Source organism: Palaemon carinicauda, chromosome 1 (genome assembly GCF_036898095.1).
Source record: "Palaemon carinicauda isolate YSFRI2023 chromosome 1, ASM3689809v2, whole genome shotgun sequence".
Lineage (NCBI taxonomy): Eukaryota > Metazoa > Arthropoda > Malacostraca > Decapoda > Palaemonidae > Palaemon > Palaemon carinicauda.
This window is the reverse complement of record NC_090725.1, coordinates 214,688,788-214,712,014: the sequence shown is the minus strand read 5'-3', so window position 1 is coordinate 214,712,014 and position 23,227 is coordinate 214,688,788. Positions and strand designations below refer to the sequence as shown.

Genomic DNA, 23,227 nt, shown 5'->3' with positions numbered 1-23,227 from the left:
GAGGAGGCTTGGGCGCTGATCATATAATATATGGTCAGTCTCTAGAGCATTGTCCTGCTTGCTAGGACAATGTCACTGTCCCTTGCCTCTGCCATTCATGAGCGACCTTTAAACCTTTCGACCTTTAAACTGGAATATCACTGTTCCAACACCCACACAATGACTTCAGGGGAGATTCCTGGGCTGTTGCAAACATGAATCATGATGCTGTTGGTGTCAAGAAGATGTCAGAATCTCTCCCTGAAACCTACACCAATATATATACTGTTGCTCTTCCAAGGCAAACCATACCAAACCAATCAGACTGACAGCTCATACCTCAAATCTTGTGGAAGGAATATTGGTAGGATTCAAATTATTTATTAAAGATTATCTCAGTTAATTTACAAATCAAGCATAAATTACCACATGTTCATGCATTTATATTTATATAATTATGTTATTTTCTGCTTTACAGCTGGCTGAAGCACCTGAAGCAGGTAGTGGACTCAAACACCTTAAAAGAGGATGAGATGATCTCCTGGGCTCCATACCATGCAAGCCAGAATGCATCACGACCACTAAAAGACATGTATGTGGCTTTTACATCCTTGCTACCCCTTTTCCATGACGAGCAAAATCTGCAGCCATGATCCAACATCGTGAAGATCGACACTGTGAAGATGGACATTGTGGAGATGGCAGTTGATGTCTTAAACCATGGCCGAATCACAGTCCTCACATATGACTAGCCACTCTACACTCTGGCAAAGCAAATTCAATGGAGCTGGCCTACAAGTTATAGAAAAAATTTATTCATAGTGATGTTTGGTGGCCTACACATTGAGATAGCATTCCTTAAGGTCCTTGGAGATCTTCTGGAAGGCAGCGGCTGGACAGGAACCCTCATTCAGGGTGTGGTTACTACCAGTAGAACAGCATATTTGTTTCTCAAAGTAACCCATGCGACACGCAGAAGACGGGCTCACCAAGTCATAGCCAATAGCCTGTATCTACTTCAACAAAGTGCCTACAGGGAGTACATCCAGACCATAGAAGGTGCAAGTAACGTGGTGCCATTTGAAGACTGATGTGATGCAAGGTCTGATACATGTCCTCAATTCCAATTCTGGTACTTGATCCTGCACCTTGAGCTTGTTGTAATAATACATGTGATATATAATAATACATGAGGCCGAATTCCTGGTCTACATAGAGGCCCTATACAAGATCGTCCCTTTGTTCTTTGCCCTGTACCATACACAATACTTGAGATGGGTGCTATCCAACTACGAGATATGATATCACTGAAGAAGCTCCATCCCTATATCTATAATGAGTTTCCAAAGGGGAACTTTGCCATTAAGAAGTCAAAGCATGCATTCTCTACTATTACTATTGACCAGGCCCATGAGCAAAGCCATGCTTCCATGAAGGGAGACGACAGTGCAGTGGGTCTGATGGTGAACCCTGCAGCTCTTCATAGATGGATGATATGTGGCCCCAAGATGGCTTGTTTAATTCAGGAATTCGAGAGATCAACTGAAAAGGGTCAGGACACAGATGAACATCACCATGAACAGAAGAGATATGCACGGATGGCATTTGTATAAGATGTGCAATTAATGCATCAATCCAAGGAAGAGATGGGGAACCTATTCACTGAATACAGCAGTGATTTCCTTGTCCTGGACAGCAGAGACGTTGTGGACACGGTATTGGCAGACTCAGTGTGGCATATGGAGAAACTTGGACTCAGGGAGTATGAGATGTATGTTTAAGAGAGACTTGTAAACCAGACAGTGCCTATTACATATCCCATCAAACTTGACAACCTTTACCACCCACTAGTCAGAGAGAAGTCAAGGATACAGCTACAGTTGTCATCCCTGAAGAATGACTGTTCGCTCTTCTCCAGGCTGTACATACACCTTGGTGATTTGGACGAGTTCTTTCACCACAAAAACTTGGCCTCTCCACCATATCTGTCTCAGATGGACAGCCTGAGAACTGGAACCAAGTCAGACTTGATGCCCTGCCTGGAAGACCATGTTCCAGTAAAAGAGTATCTTTCTACCCCCAGAGTACAGGTCAACATCCTGGATGGGACTGGCATCATCAACATGCTGTGACCAAGTACTGCAAAAAACCATTCCAAGGTATTGTCCCTGATGTCTTGTGCCATATGTCACATCCTGGCTTCAGCATGTAGACAGACTGGACATTTTCTGGGATCTGTACATAGCAGAAACTTTAAAGGCAGACACTCGCAGTAAGAGAGGAAAGGGAATTAGGCGAAGAGTTGAGCCATCAAGTGAAATGGAAACTGGCAAGAGTTTCTCCATATTGATGATGACAAGACAGAGCTGTTCTCCTTCCTGACTTCTAACGTGGCAGAAACTGACACCAACAAACACCTCATCACCACACAAGACATTGATGTTCTTTGCTCTAATCACCAAGAAGAGTGTGCTTTAGCAACATGCACACATGAGGAGGCTGATATTCGTATCCTCATGCACTTACAGGATACTATACAACAGGGGTACAGCAAAGTGTCTAAATGCACAGTTGATACAGATATGGTTGTACTGGCCATAGCATCAGCCAATCACCTCAATATATCTGATTTGTGGATTACCTTTAGAGCTGGGAAGAGCTTCAGGTTCATCACTGCTCATGAAATCACCAAAGCTCTTGGACCTGACTGGTGTGTGGCCTTGCCAATCTTCCATGCCTTCACTAGATGTGACACAGTGTTCTGTTTTGGTGGCAGGGGCAAGAAGACTACATGGGACACCTGGACCAACTATGGAGATGTCACACCAGCACTTTGGGTACCTTGGCAGACCCATGTGCCATTGATGAGTGGATGTAACTACTGAAGCGATTTGTGGTCCTACTGTATGATCACACCAGCACAGAGGAATATGTGAAACAGGTAGGAAACAGCAGTTCAGCAAGAAAAGCAGAGAGAGCTATTGATGGTGTGCCTCCTACACAGGCTACGCTCATCCAATACACCAAGATAGCTGCCTACCAGGCTAGTCACTGCTTGGCCATTATGATGACCCCTGCTCCAGAGCTTCCATCACCAAGTGAATGAAGCTGAAACAAGAAACCTGGTGGTGGATGGAGTATAAACTGGACGACTCTGCCAGAAGCATCAGAGCCTTCCAGGAAACTCTTCCAATGTGGCTGCAAGAACAGTTGCAGAGAATACTGCAAATGTCCTAAGGCATTTCTTCAGTGAAAAGCTCTTTATCAGTGCATTGGACAGTGTTATGAGTGACGTGGCTAAAGAGAACAGTTTATTATTTTTTGGACACAATTTCAATCGCATCGACTTGCAATTTGGCTATAACAAGCTATTATATTGTAATTCTGCTACCTACAAAGGGAGAAGAAAATATTCTGGGTTGTTTGACACATTCGACTATGCAGTCTTGATTTCAAAATCATAACATGATGATAAATCTTTTTTTAGCTTAACCTATTTATTATTTGCTATTTCAACTATTATGTGAATGGTAAAATTACTGATGTATGATTTATGTCACAAAAGAAAAACCTTCCCACCCCTAGAATTGATTTAACCTAAAATATCAAAGAATTTAAACTAAGCGATGGCAGCCATCTTAGAATGGCTGCCTTTTTTGTCACAGGTCAAATCTAAGATGGCCCTATATCTAAAATTCACCATTGAGGCCATCTTAGAATGGCCGCCATTTTTGTTACAGGTCAAATCTGAGATGACTCTATATCTAAAATTCACCATTGAGGCATAATCTACCTGTAGACCAAATTCCATGCTTGTTTCATCAAGCCCATAATACATTTACCTATCTGCAGTACTAAAGTAAATGGGGCACTCACTCTTTCCATTGAGATAGAGTCCAAAGTTCATCGGCTTGATGTATACAGAGGTGCTGAACTCACTGTAGGTTTTTTCCCTGTGGAAGTCAAGGATTGGAAGCTAATCGTTATTCCCCTTCTCATTCTTAAAGAGATAGAGATTTACCATTCCAATTAGTCTTTTTTATGGTGAAATGGGGCAGCTACAATCTAAAATGGTCCACTGAATTTCGTTCATTTTCTGGTTAGAATTTGGTAGAGAAATTATGAGGAACTATCATTCACAACAAGATCATTGGCAGTGCCCTTGATGATAAGTGTTTTAGACTCCTTTGGGTTCTTTTTTTTCAGAAAGAGAAGTCAATGTAGAATATTAAGCTGGAAATTTTTTTTCGTACCTCCTATCCAAAGGCACGTTTCCCACCTGGAACGACGACTACAATGGCCAAACGTCAGGAGAGAGCAGTAAAACCATCTGCATGAGACACTGTATGACTCAACGAGCGCATCCTCCGATCAGAATGAAGCTGTTCACGTAAACCATGGTCTGTCCACAATGGCACCCAACAAACTTCAGCTTCTCACCAAGGATGGAATTTGCCTAATTAATTGTTCAACCCAGAGTGTATTTTAGCCACAGATGTAACAACTTTGATTTACGAATTATGCTAACATAACCCTTCAAGTCAATGAGAATTTGGTACTCTTGGCCGACTGGCCAATTCTTTTTATATATAGATGTCCAACAGATTTGAACTCTACTATACAATTTTCTATACCACTGGAATTTTTCCATTTGGGTCCTTTTTGGAAACTTAATGCTGATGAATCTTGCAAGTCTAAAACATGTAAATATATTCTACAAGAAATGAAATACGTTTTTTATTTTAAATAACACGTATACGGTGCAGTATTTGCAAAGGAACAAACCAGAATTTAGTTCCGCAAGCTTGAATACCAGCGTGGCTTCATTGCTATAAACGTCACAAAAGTACAACTCGAGAAACTCTACAAAGCAGAAGATGCTTGGACATTCAAATGGAATTAACAGCCTTTTTTTTTATAACTGCATATTCTTATTCCTCTCTCAAAGATACTGGCAGAATGTAGTGATCTTAAAATTAAAATTATTATTGATAAAGAAATATCATAATAAATCAACCACACTGAACCAACGATATTTCTTAACTTACAGTTATATGCTTTAAAGACTATCTACATTACAAATATATATCATTATATTATTATTATTATCATTATTATTATTATTATTATTATTATCATTATTATTATTATTATTATTATTATTATTATTATTATTATTATTATTATTGTTATTATTATTATTATTATTATTATGGTCATCAAGATTGTATTTATTGTTATGCTTCTGAAGATTTGATCTATGATCAGGCTTAAGAAGATTGTATTTATTATCGTGATTATGAAGATTGTATTTGTTATTATCATTATTATTATTATCATCATTATCACTAATCACAATGTTCATAAAGGTAATTATACTTGCTGGATGATTTTGCATGAAAAGTAGAAAATGAAAAATTATAAACTTTAAAAGAAAATAACAGCAGACAATCAATGAAATAATATTCAAATTAATGTACAGTACCTCAATAAGGAGCATTTGAGAAAACATTAAAAGTTAAAATCATGCTGCAGTGCATTTTAAAGTATGTTCACAGCCTTTCTTGAATATACAGGAATAAAAAGCTATAACATTACGCAGAAAATATTTCCACAGCTTTTCAGACAAGTGAATGAAACATAAATGACACGGAGAAGGGATACTGTTACAGTGAATAAAAGGAACAATAACTGAAGGTTTACCAAACGGGTATCCGTCATTATTTGTAAAGCAGAACATCTCAGTTGAAATTATTATTATTATGAGATTATCCATGTAAGATATTGTCCAAAAACTGTCTGACTCATCAATGACACTTTTGGGAAAAGCACTTCACCACATTGAATTGTACATTGCAATACAACTGACAGCCAGAAAGAAGAAATATATCCATTAAAGGTATAGTAAAGAAATTTTAGTTATATGGCATTATGAAAGATCAATTAATTTGTTATCAACATTGATGTTTTGTTTTGGTTTGCCAAATCCTTCAAGGCGGACAAAAGAAAGAAAAGGATAGTTAGTGAAATGATTGTTTGTAGTGAGTAAAACTACTGGAAGCACTAAGGTTTGTTTGTTTACATTTTTCATCAAGGTTAGGACGGCAGCAATTCGTGAGTGAATGCATTTTTTTTATTTTGTTTTTTTGACAGCAAAGGAGGAGCATTTGAATGCTTGGATTAGTTTACTATTAAATCTGCAATTACATTTGTAGTGTTATTTATTTACTATCAGAAAGTATCATTCTATTTTTAGTCTGTGTGGCTATGAACAATAGAATTTGATTATATTTATTTTGGTTATAGTGTAATAGTTTAGTCAGCTGGGAGTGCTCGTAAGCTACATATATATATATATATATATATATATATATATATATATATATATATATATATATATATATATATATATATATATATATATATATTCATATTCATATTCATATATATATACTCCTTTTTTTCAGGGAGCACATCCTCCTTTTTCCTCCTCATTTGAAGGCAATTGACTCTTCAGCTTCTTTTAGATACTAAGATTGAGTAAAGATTATTGGAATTCTTACAGATGGGACAGATTACTATTGGAAGAATATTGATGTGGATGATAATCCACAGGAAAGGATCAATAATATGGAATTGACTTTTACTATCAAATTGGCTTGTATTATCGTTGTTTCCCGGCACTGTGGCACAATGACTTTCCAGACACTTTACTCTAGTATGTGGGTGACAGCATAACAGCATATATATATATATATATATATATATATATATATATATATATATATATATATATATATATATATATATATATATAACGGATTTTGAGCGAAGCGAAAAATCTATTTTTGGGTGAGATGGCCATGTCGTCCTGATGGAAGTTCCTATAGGGTAGCTTCCTAGGGTATATTACAACTACGGCGATATTCCCAGAGAATTTACCTTAAGATACCAGAATTCTAACTCCTGGAGCGAATATCCCTCCTGAAAGGGATATCGCGACATATCAGAGGACGTATTCTTGACACGCCACATGGCAATCTGCATCCCGAACAGAGATTTTGTCTCGCAGGGGGCAATTGGCAAGAGACGAATTCGGGAAAGAAAAAGGGGGAGCCGCTCCCAAGGCTCCCTATCTCTCGTTTCGTAAGCGTGCCTGGCGCCAATCCTGGCACCATCTGTATTCCTTGTAGCGTACACGAGGTGCTACAGATACTGTATGTAGGGAGGGGTCCTACAGCCCTTTCTTAGAAAGGCAAGGGCGGGTCCATCAGGACGACATGGCCATCTCACCCAAAAATAGATTTTTCGCTTCGCTCAAAATCCGTTTTTTGGGCTCAAGCCATGTCGTCCTGATGGAAGTATACCAGAGCATTACTGTATCTGTGGATTCTCAGAACGTGCCGTACTCCCCGGAGGTAATTTTTCCTGGTCGACTAGACCTAGAGACCTAAGATGTTACCGTTATACATCTTTTCAACTAACTATAAACCATGTTAGAGCTTCCTGCCCCCTACAGGGAAGAGTCCTACTAGATTCTGGAAAAGTCTCGAAGAGTACACATACCTATGTATGAATACCAGGCAAGCTAATATAGTGGTCTCGCCGTATATTAAGTAAAGCATAGTTTGTAAAGAACCACTGCGTCAATATGAAATATCGACCAGTTCTCCGCACAATACTTGTATTGGACAAAGGTTTATATCCGCATAGGAGGAAACTAGTAAAACCGCCATCGTCCCCTTATGGGACGGGGTCCTCCCGTTAAGGGAAAGCATAAACCAATGCAACATAGCTTGCATAAAGGAACAATTCTATTAGAATTATCCCAGATAAGGTACATAGAATGAATGCTCAATTATACCAATAAATTGACACAGGTGAAGGAGACGCAAGGTTCTCAAGAACAAGTTCATTGACAGACAATAAACAGACAGGTTAACCACAATTATATATATATATATATAAAAAGAGGATAACCCAAAACTTTAAGCATAAGTATGATAGTAAACAGAACTTGTTTATCTGAAAGAAAAAACATTAAATGCCACTTTTAAGATACCGAGGTATCAAAGTCATAAAAGTCTGTATTACAAAACAATGACATTAGCGTTAGAAACGCTCGGCACACATGTCTGCACTTATGCTAGGTTCACCTTTGGAAATGGAACAGTCTACATGGGCAACTCAGTGCCCTCACTTAGTTTGTAGTACGGTATGTAACTACACACTCACCCTGGAATTAATCGTCCCAATTAAAACCACTGTTCCTCGCAGAGTTAAACAGTAGGGTTAACGACGCGACCCACTGCTACCACAGATCTCTTTAGTTCCTCTGCTTGCTTCGCATAGTGGGGAAAGAACACTCTGGAAGACTTCCAGCCAGTGTATGAACGGAGATGTTCAAAATCCATACAATTAAAGAAATTTAAGGATGAGGCAACTTTCCTCGGATCGTGACCTGCGGGTGTACTGTCAGGATCCGCTCTGTGAATAAAATATGTGATTTTCGCTCTGAGTTGATTCAGAGATAAATTTGAGCCTGATGTTTCTCCCCTGAATAGTTGATCACCCTTGAAGTCTGAAGTTCTATGAAGATAGACCTTTAGGCATTCTACTGGACATAGAGATGCATCTTCTTTCAGAGGGCAGATTCTCCAGGGACCCCACCTGTTGGTGGGTAACTCATTCTTGGCGAGAAACGTAGGATCCGGAAACAGGTTCAGTTCTCCCCCATCCAGGAACTGAACACGACCTGCCTCTCTCGAGAGGGCTACAATCTCACTAACCCTGGCCCCTGATGCGAGTGCAAATAGGAAAATAACTTTTTGTGTCAAATCCTTTAACGCACACTCTTCATTGCTCAACAGAGAAGCGAAATGAAGAACTTTGTCTAAAGACCATGAAATGGCCTTTGGAGGTGCTGAAGGTCTGAGCCTAGCGCAGGCTTTCGGAACTTTATTAAAGAACTCGTTACCTAGGTCGACCTGGAAGGCATATAGAATGGGTCTTGTCAAAGCAGACTTACACACTGAAATCGTGTTAGCTGCCAATCCTTGACCATGGAGGTGGATGAAGAAAGATAAGCAGAAGTCTGTCGAGATCTCCTGCGGATTCTTCGCCTTGACAAAGGCCACCCATTTTCTCCAAGATGACTCATATTGCCTTCTAGTAGATTTGCACTTATATTCCTCTTGGAAGTCTATGCTGGCTTTCGAAATCCCGAAATGCTTTCTCACTGCTAGGGAGAGAAAATCCTGAGCTGCAGGGTCCGGGTTTTCTGTAATGAAGCGCAGACAGTCGACTTCTGGACTCGCTGGGTCAGAACTGGATTTGGTAGCGGTACAAACTTCAGCTGTAGTTCCAATGCCAGGGGGAACCACACGCTGTTCGGCCACTTGTGGGCTACTATTGCCGCTACCCCCTTTGAAGGATCTCAGTTTGTTGAGGACCCTCAACAGAAGGTTGTGAGGAGGGAACAGATAAATCCTGGACCCTCTGTTCCAGTTGAGGGACATCACGTCCACTGCTTCCGCTAAGGGGTCCTCGTACGGGGACACGTACAGGGGCAACTTCTTGTTGTCTTTCGTCGCAAAGAGGTCTATCTGCAGTTCTGGGACTTGATTCAGAATGAAGGAGAATGATCCTGCGTCTAAGGACCATTCCAACTCTATCGGTGTGAACCTGGATAGAGCGTCCGCTGTCACATTGCGGACTCCTTGAAGGTGAACTGCCGACAGGTACCACTTCTTCTTTTCCGCCAATCGGAAGATGGCTAACATCACCAGGTTGAGAGGTGGTGACCTCGATCCTTGTTGATTCAAGCATCTCACAACTACCTCGCTGTCCATCACCAACCTTATGTGGATCGAGTGACGCGGGGAAACTTTCTTTAAGGTAAGGAGCACTGCCATAGCTTCAAGAAAGTTTATGTGAAAGGTCTTGAATAGCTTGGACCAAGTCCCCTGGACTTTTTTCCGATGAGAGTGACCTCCCCATCCCTCCTTCGAGGCGTCTGAGTGAATCGTCACAGACGGGGGAGGTGGCTGAAGAAGAACCGACTTCTTTAGATGTCTGGCTTGGGACCAAGGCCTGAGAGGAGTACGTAGCCGAAGCGGAACTGGTCTTCTCGGATCTCTTCGCACGTTTGATGCATAACTTCTCCAAACTCCGGTTGCATCCTTTAGCTGTGCTCTCAGCACTGGGTCTGTCACCGAAGCAAACTGGAGAGAGCTCAGTACCCTCTCCTGTTCGCGTCTTGATATCCTTTCGGAATCTAGAAGTCTCTTGACAGAACCCGCTATCTCCTTCCTTTTCTTCGCCGGGATGGAGAAACGGTGTGACAAAAGGTCCCAGTGGATTCCCAGCCACTGGAACTTTTGAGATGGAGAAAGTCGAGACTTTTTTCTGTTGATCTTGAAACCTAGGTACTCTAGGAACTGGATCACTTGACTGGAAGCTTGCAAGCATTCTGTCTCGGATGCTGCCCCCACCAACCAGTCGTCCAGGTAGGCTACTACCTGAATTCCCTTTAGGCGTAATTGTTTGAGAGCTACGCTCGCAAGCTTCGTCAAAATCCTTGGGGCTATGATTAGCCCGAATGGCATGGCTCTGAAGGCGTATAGTCTTCGTTGTAGCCTGAACCCTAGGTAGGGGGAGAGTCGACGGTTGATTGGAATGTGCCAATAGGCGTCTGACAAGTCTATAGAGACGGAATATGCCCTCTTGGGCAGTAAGGTCCTTATGCGTTGCAGTGTTAGCATCTTGAATTTGCAATACACTATGAACTTGTTGAGTGGCGACAAGTCCAGAATGACTCTGAGCTTTTCCGAGTCTTTCTTGGGAACACAAAACAGCCTCCCTTGGAATTTGATGGACTTCACCTTTCGGATCACATTTTTCTCCAACAGTTCTTGAACGTACTCCTCCAGAACGGGGGTGGAGTGTTGGAAAACCCGAAAGCCCGGGGGTGGAGTGCTGTACCAGCTCCAGCCCAGTCCATTCTCGAGTAGGCTGTGGGCCCAGGGATCGAAGGTCCACCGATCCCGAAATTTCAGAGGTCTCCCTCCTACCGGTATCATCCCACTTGGACTGCCGTCCCGAGGTCTCGCCTCCCTGACCACGACCACCCCTGAATCCCCTTCCCCTTGAGGGGCGCCCAGACGAGCCTCTGGCTGCCCCTCTAGGCTTTGCTTGAAAGGAAGTAGACTGCCCTTCGAACGATGGGGTGAATGCCGTGGACTGTGTCGACACAGCCTGGGGTACCCACTGAAAAGTGGTCGGGGTTTGTGCCACGATCTGGGGCACTGGAGGCAATGGCAATTGCAGTTGCTGTCTAATAGGCTTGGCTGGCCGAGACGGTAGCCTAATCCTCATAGTCTTCCTCTTTGGTTGAGGACCCTCATCCGGGGAAGACTTTCTTTTGATAGCCAGGCCCCACTTCTGGAGAAGGTTTCTATTCTCCAAGGCGGCCTTATCAACTACTTCTTTGACCAAATCGGTAGGGAAAAGGTCTTTGCCCCAAATGTTGGAGGAGATTAGTTTCCTTGGCTCGTGCCTCACCGTAGCCGAGGTGAACACGAACTCCCTACAAGCTCTCCTCGCCTTGACGAAGCCATAAAGGTCCTTCGTCACTGTGGCCAGATGAGTCTTGGCCACCACCATGAACATTTCATGGACCTTGGGGTCACTTGCCATCGTCTCAAGAGTAGTCTGAAGAGACATTAAGGCAGCCAGTCTTTCTTTTGTCTCGAACTCTCTCTGCAAGAGAAAGTCAGACAGCTTAGGGAGGTCCTCGCCGAACTGACGTCCGGCGATATCAGCCTCCAACTTCCCAACTGAGAACGTAAGATGGACGTCCTTCCAGTCTTTGTGGTCCATAGGTAGGGCCAGCGACAAGGGTTTACACTCCTCCAGGGAGGGGCAAGGCTTGTCGGCCTCGACTGCTTTTAGTACAGCCGCAAACCCTTTCTGTAAAAAGGGGAAGGCTCTAGCAGGAGAGGACACAAAGGAAGGGAGCTTCTTGCTCAATGCAGCTGCCTTTGAGTTAGAGAAGCCCCTCTCTTTCAACGAGGATGAAAGCAGAGCTTGAGCCTTAGTATGGTCCATCACTATGACCTCCTTCGGCTCTGTCTCCTCCTTTGAAGCTGGTTCCTTCCTCAGCCAGACACATGGTTTAGCATCTGAGCACAAGGGAAGGTCTTTCACATTGAACCTCTTCTGGGGCCCATGTGATTCTGCAAGGCTCTGCATCCGCAGTTCCATTGCAGCCGCCTTCTCCTGATTCTCCTTCTGCATCTGTTGGATCATTCCAACAATGGAGGAGAGGGCCTGTCCCAGCTCTACTGGGAGACCGGCCGATGTTGAGGGAATAGGCTCCGGGATCTGAACCGGAGTAGCCGACACCTCGTCGACCTCTTCCTCTACAACGTCTGGGCCTTGAACTTCACCCTGGGCTTCTGCCAGGGGGTCTTCCTTCAGACGCTCGTCCACGACAGACATCCTGTCATCTAACTGGATGTCTTGCATAGCGACCGAGACTTCAGCATCCACCTGGATCTGAACTTGGGGGATCTCCTCTTGAGGCTGGGGAATCGCTGCATCAGCTGATGCCTTAGGGAAAAGATAGGCCCTCATCATCTCACTTGGAAGATAAGGGCCAGAGGTGTTCTTTTGGAAGCCCCTTACCCAGGTACGAAGCTTCTCCCTTGCTATATCCCTTGATTCCGCCGTCCTAGGGGAATCAAAGGCCTCAGTAATCAGGTTAGTGCACACAGTACATACCTGAGGGTCCCAATACTGGAGATCATCCTTGGAGACAGCGCATGCTGCGTGTCTCCTACAAAACTCATGTCCGCAGAGGTTCTTGCTGCGGACGTTGCAGAAAACACTTCCGCACTTCGGAGGGTCCTTCTGTAAAGAGAAGAAATTTCCATGAGTATCAATCTAACTATGTATCACTGGGTATGCATAGTATAGCATAACAATTCATAAAGGAAAGACACACACTTGTGTTTCCCTCACAACCCATTGTTGCAGCCTTCCAGATAATAAAATCAAATGGTTAATCTCTTCTAGAGTAACCAATACAAAGTTTCCAGAGGAAACAGGTGGAGCTCACACCTAAGCAATGATTTTAAAATCCTGGAAAATAGACAGGAAAGAACTCACTTTCCTATCTGTAGGGCAACAGCAAAGGACTTGTGCAAGAAAACACAAAAGTGTTAGAACACACAGTGCTGTACCAAAACCCATACTATAGTTTTCTTCTTACAGTATATGTTATACTGAAGAATACTGGTACAGTATAGGAGGTTACGTGCCGGCCGGCACACACCATAACTAGCTTTAAAGTATACTACTTAACAGCTATAAGGCAGCAGAACTCTGGTTCAAATGCATGTGCCGGCCGGCAGTGATTGCCGGCCGGCAACAGCCAATGCCGGCCGGCAATGGCTGCTGGCCGGCAACTACACAAGGTAGTACCAGCTGCCGGCCACACTCTTGGTGACCGGCAGACAAGGGCTGACATTAGCCGGCCGGCAAAGGTACAGGACCGATGCCGGCCGGCAGCAAAAGAACCAGAGGACTACACCAGAAAAATAGGATGGATGCCGGGATAAGAGTGTATACTACCTCCAAGCCCGGCAATCCGAAAGAGTGCATATAAGGAAGGGGAGAATCTAATTCAGGCTTCCTGACCAATGCCGTCTGGCTCTACAGGCAGGCATGGATGAGGGACCAAGGGAGGTCCGGGCAGCACTCAAAATATAAGACCCTTGCTGCCGGCCGGCAAGGGGCTGAGTCAATTCCACATCCTAACCTAATCTAGGTCCAGATGTAGAACGATGTACAGTACTGTAATGGCTAGGCCATTACGGAGATAGAGGGGGAAGGGACAAAAGAGGGTCCTACCAACCTTGCTTTAGTGACGGATCCCCCGCAGCCAAGAAGCTTATCTCAGCCTAAGGGAGATCCAAGGGGGGAGGCCAGCAATACTTGCCAGCTCCCAGAGCACCAAAGCAAGGAAGGTGATGCTACTCCCAGGGAAAGAAACTTATCCTCCCCCGAGAACAGCAACAAGGACTAGTCTGGTAGATCACAAAAGAAGGAATCATATCCACAGAAACCTTCGGTAGTGACCTAAGGAGGCTAAGCCACCTTTGTCTGTGTCAGGCCAGCGAGGGAGACTCTACCCCAAGCCAGACAAACACAGACTCAGACTAAAAAACTCTGTTGTTCTGTCCCTCTTTGAACCAGACTTACTGGAACAGGAAGGTACAGTAACACCCCAGTATAGATTTATCGAAAATTAATTCGGAAAAAAACACTTAGGGATAAGCCCAAGGCTTAAACAGAGGGAAAGGGATTGCATACCTTCTCCGAAGAAAAGAAAGCAACCGGGGAGTATGAGAAAGTATACTAAGGCTCCATAAGCAACTTAGCCTAGGCACCAAGAGAATCGATTACCTAAATCACCGAAACTCACTCGTATACTATCTTGGAAATATTCCACACAATCTTAAATGTATAAAACATAGCCTAAAGCTTCAATAAAATTTTAATACACTCGGAAAAACCAAAATCATGCATGAAGTACTAGGACCAAACGACTAGGCTACATGGCCTAGCGTAGGCCAGAATGGCGAATACTTCGCCAAAATAAGACTAAGCACGAAAGGAAATCCTATGTAATGCTAAATAGCTAAAATTTATTAAAGCAAAACAACTGGGAATGTCGCTCTGACTAACTAAACTTATACCTAGCGAGCGACAGCATCCATGACGCCTCCGGTAGGCTACGGCTCTTGTAACAAAGATTAAACCTATTAATCACTCAAAAATTTACCAAGAGCCTACATTTATACATAAAAGACATGGTACTCAACTTATCAGAGGCCGACGAAGACGGAGAAGCCATGAAAAGCAGAATAAATCCAAGATTTGCGAGAAACACAGGAAAAAACACCGAGTTGTTAAGCTACGCAAAAAGGAATACAGATGGCGCCAGGATTGGCGCCAGGCACGCTTACGAAACGAGAGATAGGGAGCCTTGGGAGCGGCTCCCCCTTTTTCTTTCCCGAATTCGTTTCTTGCCAATTGCCCCCTGCGAGACGAAATCTCTGTTCGGGATGCAGATTGCCATGTGGCGTGTCAAGAATACGTCCTCTGATATGTCGCGATATCCCTTTCAGGAGGGATATTCGCTCCAGGAGTTAGAATTCTGGTACCTTAAGGTAAATTCTCTGGGAATATCGCCGTAGTTGTAATATACCCTAGGAAGCTACCCTATAGGAACTTCCATAAGGACGACATGGCTTGAGCCCAAAAATATATATATATATATATATATATATATATATATATATATATATATATATATATATATATATATATATATATATATATCACGATCTGTGACAACCATATCTCTACCCTAAATTGCCCAAACTGACGAATTCGTCAAGAAACTTTCTGTGCTATTTAAGGCTACTACAAGTTTTTTTTATCGCCGTGTACCGAATCTGACGAATTTGGTATGCTTCCCGCCACTCTATGGAGACCGGACTCGCTGATTGGTTGCTTGACAGCTGTGTCTAGCTCAGTTGAGTGTAAACATTACACGTGGCCAGAAGTGACCTCTTTCTTCCAGCCATGGATGAAGTATCAGGTAAGATAGCTCACTGATTAAATTATATGTTATAGTTAAGTCATTGTAGATAATACTGATATATATGTCCAGCTATATTAGTTATAATATATAGGTAAACAAGTCCTTGAATGTTTGATACAGATTCGTCATATTAGGCATGGTACAGCCGATCATGATTCTACCACATTCGTATCATTATCTGAATAGTTTCTATTCTTTTCTTTATTTTTCTTCATTTTCATGAAGTAAGGACAGTATATAATGATTTTAAAATATGCAATATTACATAATGAAATAATCTAAATAGTGCATTAGGCAATTTATGTACAGTAGAATACAGCTTAGGATACATTTATATAAAAACTTCCAAATTATATTCATTATTATTATTATTATTATTATTATTATTATTATTATTATTATTATTATTATCATTTTTTATCATTATTGTTATTATTGATAATAATAATAATAATAATAATAATAATAATAATAATGATAATAATAATAATAATAATAATAATAATAATAATAATGTACAGTAAAATGTTGCCTAACTTTATATACATAGAAAGAGATAGATGCTTATAAATCATGATCGTATTATTATTATTATTATTGCTATCATTATTATTATTATTGTTGTTGTTGTAGTTGTTTCTGTTTTCCAGGTATCAGCCCAGGACAGTTTTATGCACGAGCGATCACCCGCAATGCTTGTAGGGACCTGTCCAAAATTATGCCCATTGAACACACAGTTGAGAGTGATGGGTCATCAGATTCTGATGAAGATGAATCTCCTCACCTGAGTATGGACCTTTATTATTTTTTCTAAGTAACTACCTAGTGATGTGCTGGAAATACTTAAGCTTTATAGTTATGGGGATAAAAAAAGTCATCTAATAAAATAAACACTATTTCTGTCTATATATATCTCCATCGCTCTTATTTTCTTCTTTTTCTTTTAGGAGAGGAAGACCTTGACAGCCTTTTCCATCATGCTGGCTCTGTTGAAGCAGAATCTTCTGTTGTCATAAATGAAGAGAACAGCATTGTTCTTGAAATTCCTGATGGAGATATGGAGGTCATTGAACAACCTGAAACTGTAGAAACTTCCCCAAGAAATACTGCTGCTGTGTCTAAATCTAATAAAGCTAGGAGAACTCTGTGGACAAAATCAGGAATGGATCGTCAGCCAAATTCAGTTCCCTCTTTTGTTACTGAATCATGTAGTCAAGAGGGAGGAGGTAGTATCAATGAAGATGTATACCTAGCAACTCCTATTTGGTATTTTAGACAGTTGTTGACCTCAGAAATTCTTGATGAAATAGTTCATCAATCAAACTTATATGCCCTTCAAAAAGATGTGAACAAACCTCTACGTCTCACTAGAAATGAACTTGAACAATGGCTAGGATTGGTCTTCCACTTCACAGTCATCAGAACTCCTAGGACACGAATGCATTGGTCAGGAAATCTCTTTGGAAGGTATCATGATATGACAGCTAATATCATGAGTCGAGACAGGTGGGAGTTCATAAAATCATGCCTTCACCTTAGAGACAATAATGACCCAGTAAATAATGACAAACTTTTTAAAGTTAGGCCCTTGGTTGATTATCTGCGGAAAAAGTTCCAAGAGATTCCAAAGCAGCAGAAACTCTGTGTTGACGAACAAATGGTGCCTTTCAAGGGAGTTCACTCTATGAAACAGTACATTCCTATGAAACCCAAAAAATGGGGTTTCAAATTCTTTGTTCTAGCTGACTCAAGGGGAATTATCCTTGATTTCATCCCATATACAGGAAAAATCCCTCCAGTTGATGAAGATGACATACCAGATCTTGGACCATCTTCAAATATTGTATTGCATTTTGCTAAGAACATACCACATGATCGAAATCACTTACTCTACTTTGACAATTGGTTCACTTCTGTCCCTCTGATAAGATATTTAGCTGAAAAGGGGATATGGTCTTGCGGTACAGTACGACCAAACAGACTTCCCGGACTGAAATTGTCTGATGACAGTGAGATGAAAAAAAAGGAGAGAGGCACATTTGAAGAATGAAATTCTGTTGGTGAAGACAACACTCTCACTGTTGTCAAATGGTATGACAACAAGGGAGTTACCCTGATATCTTCATTTGCTGAAGCAAAACCAGTAGATGATGCGACTCGCTTTGACAGGGTCAACAAAAGAAATATAGAGATCACTCGTCCCTTCATGGTAAAAACATACAATGAAAACATGGGAGGGGTTGATTTGGCAGATTGCCTGTTATCTTTGTACAGAATTCCAATAAGGTCACACAAATATCATCACAGGCTGATATTTCACATGTTAGACATGGTGATGAATAATTCATGGTTGTTGTACAGAAGGGATTATGAAGAGAAGGGAATAACCACTGAGAAAAGACACACTTTACTTTCATTCAGGATGTCTGTATCAGAGTCCCTTACTAAAGAGGGGAAGGATATCATTAGTCAGGTAAAAGGGGGAAGGCCATCTCTAACTGAACGACACGAGGAGCCACCCAAAAGGAGAGCATCAAATCAAGTACGACCAGGACATGATATACGTTTTGATGAAGTTGGTCACTGGCCAGAACTAAGAAATTCTAGAAACTTCTGCAAAAACATGGGCTGCACAGGCAGGACGAATGTTGCTTGCTTGAAATGTAATGTAAATTTGTGCTTCAATAACAGAAATAACTGCTTTCTAGCTTTTCATAAGAAATAAAATGCAGTGTGAATGTGCTGAGAAAAGTTTTGTAATGGGCACACAATGAAAGAATTTAATAAAGCAAACATTAGTTATGAAAAAAGAAATATTTTTTACAATAAAAAAGAATGTTTATTTTGTATGGAAACTCATATGAATAAAGAAGGAGCTGTAATTCCCATGAATAAACACAATTATGTAAAAGAATAATTTTTTTAATTTCCTTCAACATCGGTCACACCATGCCTATTATGACGAATTGGTCAGGTATATATATTTTTTAAAATTATAGGTTTAGAAGTTAGAAAAGCTTCTTAGGTTACTTAATGTGGTCAATGGACCACGAAAATGTATATGAATATTTTTTTTCTGATGTAAAAGATAATTCAGGCCATAGAGGGTTAAAATTGTTTGTATTGGAAACAGTTGGTACACCACAGAACAATTACAGTGCAGTAGTTAAACTCTTGAGAGAAGAAGAATTGTTTGGTAATTTCAGTGTTGTCAAGTGTATGAGGAAAGTGGAGAATGTATAAAGAATAGGCCAGACTATTCTGTGTATGTGTCAGCAAAATGAAATGAACCGTAACCAGGGAGAGGGATCCAATGTAGTACTGTCTGGCCAGTCAAAGGACCCAATAACTCTATAGTGGTAGTATTTCAACGGGTAGCTGGTGCCTTGTCCAACATACTACCTTTGCTTAGGAGAAAATAAATGAGCAAGCAACAAGCTACTTGAGTATGAACAAGAACATAGGTATAGCCTAATGATCAATATGATTTAATACAAATATATGGAATATTACAAGATAAATAAGAATAGATCATTTATTGGTCTACTGTTACAGTAAAATATGAACCCTCTGAAATACGGGATCCTGTAGCGTTTTTATTTTAGCAAATTAGTTGAGCGCATCGGCAATAAGTGGCGCTGATCAAGCGCACGGGATCTTTATATGTAGGCTTTCCTGTTTTCTCCTTACTGTCTTTGCTGGGAGAGTGAGCAGCTGACAGTCATATCAGGAACTATAAATAGAAGAGGGGGAGCTTGATTTATAATAACCGTGGGAACCAGGAGATCTGACAGCAATAAGGAAGTGTAAGTTCAGAGAAGCAGTGTCCTGTAGGTAAAGGGAATGGTAATAATGTGAGAGAAATAGGGAAGGTAACTTCATCTCTCTCTCTCTCTCTCTCTCTCTCTCTCTCTCTCTCTCTCTCTCTCTCTCTCTCTCTCTCTCTCATGCAAAATGAAACCTTGCAGAGTCGAAAAAATAGTTTAACTATCATTAGTTCCCAAATGATAAATTATATTCTACATGTTTCAAAACAGGCTCAATAGAGTATGTAAGTTTAAACACTCTCTCTCTCTCTCTCTCTCTCTCTCTCTCTCTCTCTCTCTCTCTCTCTCTCTCTCTATTTATATATACAGTGTATATATATATATATATATATATATATATATATATATATATATATATATATATATATATATATATATATATATATATATATATATATATATATATATATATATATATATATATATATGTGTGTGTGTGTGTGTTTGTGTGTGAGCATACATATATCTAACAATTTTAATAGACACCATTATTGAAATAATTAGAATGATTGATAAAGTTACGTATTATCTTCTATGTGATCTAAAGATCAGGAGATCAACAACTCAAGAAGGAGCAAGACAACCTTGTGGTGAATTTGCAGGACTAACAGTAATATCCCACCATCCCCACATTAAAATGTTGCCGAGACTTTCTGCTAGGCCACTGTGCGGCGTTGTCCCAAGGGCCCCGGCCGAATTTAGAATTTCAAGTTGGATAGGAAATTTAAAAAATTTACGGAAGATGTTTACGTCTGACAAATGAGCTACCTAATTCGTTTGACGGAGATCCTTCCGTGTGACAGCCATGGTGGCCCCGAAAGTCGGAAGTCGCCATACATATGTTCGAGCCATAATTGTGATTTAATTTGGTAAGTAGATCGGACCAACACACTGGTGGACCACGGGTTCTTGCGTTGGTAGACCGTTTAAAAGGTTGCAATGGAGACCATCGTAAGAACATGTCAATTTGTAGGAGACACTCGTAATTGGTCGGCCAAAAAACATATATTGATGGATAACGGTGATGATAAAATGAAATGAATGCTCCCCAGAAACACTCTAGAGCAGTGGTTCCCAACCTGTGGGTCGCGACCCCAAATGGGGTCGCTACACCAATGCCAAGGGGTCGCCAATTGATTTTGAGCTGAATTGGATACTATGAAAAACACGGTGAAAAATATATTAAGACAGTTATATAAATTCTTTAAAAGGGGAGTAAAACAGCAGCAACAGTTTTTGGCATATTAGACGACTGAAATCTTCTATAGAATGTGCTACATGTTTGCACAAGAGGTACCGAAGTCAAATCGTTCCTGCAAGAGCATTACAGCAATGGTTAAATAACTAGATAGGTTGGCTCACGTTTAGGTTAGACTCCAACAATCTTTTGCTCGCTCAGTTCTTTGACGTAACTGACACCTGAAATTCATTTTAATACCTATCTTGGAGTACCTGGAGTGGTTCTTACGATCATGCTATGATGATTCGGGAGAAAATGTTCCCTTTATTAATTCATGTTTGCATTGTACTATGAAACTAAATGCAACAGTCCCTCAAGTCACTCAACACAACGTCTGATCCAGTATTGAACATGTTCGGTTTCTGATTGGTTTTGGTCGCACCAGTCGGACCCCACCGGTGTCGCTCCTTCCAGTGCTGTACTCGTACTTGTACTAACGCGGAGTTAGTGTTGCTCGAGTGATTCTTAACCTTTAAAAATGAGTGTAAGAAAAAGAAAGTACAGTGATGATTTCTTGAAGTGGGGATTCACAAACATAGTTATTGCAGGTATGGAAAGACCACAGTGTGTAGTATGTTTGCAAGTTCTTGCTCATGAGTCTATGAGCCAGCTAAACTTCAAAAGCATCTCCAAACTAAGCACCCTGACTTGAAAGATAAAAATATGGACTTTTTTAAAGCAAAAGTTGTTGGTGTCAATAGCCGCCGGCTTGATAGCAGTGGATTACTTCAAAACAAAAATTTAGCCGCCATTGAAGCTTCGTACACAGTTGCATTAAGAATAGCGCATGCTAAAAAAACACACACAATAGCTGAGAATCTTATTTTTCCATGCACCAAAGATATTGTACGTCTGATGATCGGCCTTGAAGCAGTAAATAAATTATCGCCTCTATCCGTGTCAAACAATACGATAAAACGAAGGATAACAGATATGTCTGAGGCTATTTTATGTCAAATTATTCAAGAATTAAAAGAAACTCCAACTGGGCTGTTCAGCATACAGCTTGATGAAACTACTGATGTGACAAACTTTTCACAACTTCTTGTTTATGTTCGTTATTATAAGAATGAAAAAATTAAAGAAGATTTCTTGTTTTGTAAGCTTCTGCTAACTTCAACTACTGCTGTTGATATTTTTAATTTAATTGATGATTTCTTCAAAGAACATTCGATCGAATGGGAGAAATTGTGCGGAGTTTGTACTGACGGGGCACCTGCAATGCTCGGCTGTAAATCTGGCTTCCAATCGTTAGTTAAAAAAGTGTCTCCAGAAGTAATTGGGACTCACTGCATGATTCACCGGCAAGTATTAGCTACCAAGATGTTACCTGAACCATTCAAAGAAGTGCTTAACCAAGTGATTAAAGCAGTAAATGTCGTTAAATCAAGGCCACTTGCAACATGGCTCTTTAAAATTTTATGTGAAGATATGGGTTCATCGTATGAAGCATTACTTTTTCACACAGAGGTAAGGTGGCTCTCGAAAGGAAAGGCGCTGAAGAGATTTTTTTATTTGAGAGGACAGCTGCAAATATTTCTCGCTTCTCAAAACCCTAGCGAATATGAATCATTGTTTACGAATGAATTTACGTTGTGCAAACTGGCATACCTGGTCGACATTTTTGAGATATTTAATAGTATTAATACAGGATTACAGGGTAAGGAAAGTATGATAATATCTTTGTCTGAAAAGATATCGTCTTTTAAAATGAAATTGGAACTCTGGATCACCAAAATTAACCAAAAGAAATTATACATGTTCCCAACACTTGCCCAATTTGTTGAAGAAGCGGCAAATGAAATTAACATCGATGACTTATATGGCTTGATACAAGAGCATTTGGAAAATCTTACTGTTCAAATAAGAAGTTATTTTCCTGATGAATGTTGCAAATCTTTCTCCCTTACAATCAACCCTTTCAATGCCAGTGTAACTGATGTCCCTGAAGCAGCAGAAGAAGAGTTCATCGACTTGAAAATCAATTTTGAAGCTAAATCATGGTTTGGTGAACTGCAACTACAAGAATTTTGGGCAAAAAGTTTCCAAAAATTCCCAGTAATATCAGAAATCGCAATAAGGAATTTATTGCCGTTCCCAACAACTTACTTATGTGAAGCAGCCTTCTCCCAACTTCTCATCCTTAAAAACAAGTACCGAAATCAATTAAATGTGGAAGACGACTTGAGGTGTGCCATATCGACAAAGGAGCCCAGGATAGAATTGCTAGCAAAAAAACTGCAATACCAGCCGTCTCATTAAGGTCAGTTCATAAACATACTTTACATAACGTTGTAAATGTAAGCTTTCGAATAATTTTGAATTCATTTGCAATTATATAATTTTTGTAGCACCTTTGGAAATTTTTATTAAAAAATTTGAAATTAATCATCAATTTACGGAATGCATAGTTACTTCACGAATAGATAATCTATAATTCAATAATTGCAATGAATGGTAGTTTGTTGTACATAAAAATGAATGTGTATATAAAACATTTTAGGGATT

At 40.6% G+C, this 23,227-nt stretch overlaps 3 protein-coding genes across 3 annotated transcripts; all 3 read left to right on the top strand.

The window, feature by feature from the left end:
- Positions 1-2,495: 2,495 nt before the first annotated feature.
- On the top strand, positions 2,496-17,702 carry LOC137638163 (piggyBac transposable element-derived protein 3-like). Its single transcript, XM_068370254.1, has 4 exons — positions 2,496-2,853; positions 6,545-6,697; positions 16,303-16,440; positions 16,600-17,702. Exons 1-4 carry the CDS (start codon positions 2,496-2,498, stop codon positions 17,700-17,702), a joined length of 1,752 nt encoding a protein of 583 aa, XP_068226355.1.
- Positions 17,703-17,882: 180 nt separating this feature from the next.
- On the top strand, positions 17,883-18,377 carry LOC137638152 (piggyBac transposable element-derived protein 3-like). Its single transcript, XM_068370244.1, has one exon. The coding sequence runs from the start codon at positions 17,883-17,885 to the stop codon at positions 18,375-18,377; it is 495 nt and encodes a 164-aa protein (XP_068226345.1).
- A 3,005-nt stretch (positions 18,378-21,382) lies between these two features.
- On the top strand, positions 21,383-22,981 carry LOC137638141 (zinc finger BED domain-containing protein 5-like). The gene has a single exon (XM_068370233.1). The coding sequence runs from the start codon at positions 21,383-21,385 to the stop codon at positions 22,979-22,981; it is 1,599 nt and encodes a 532-aa protein (XP_068226334.1).
- Positions 22,982-23,227: the final 246 nt, after the last annotated feature.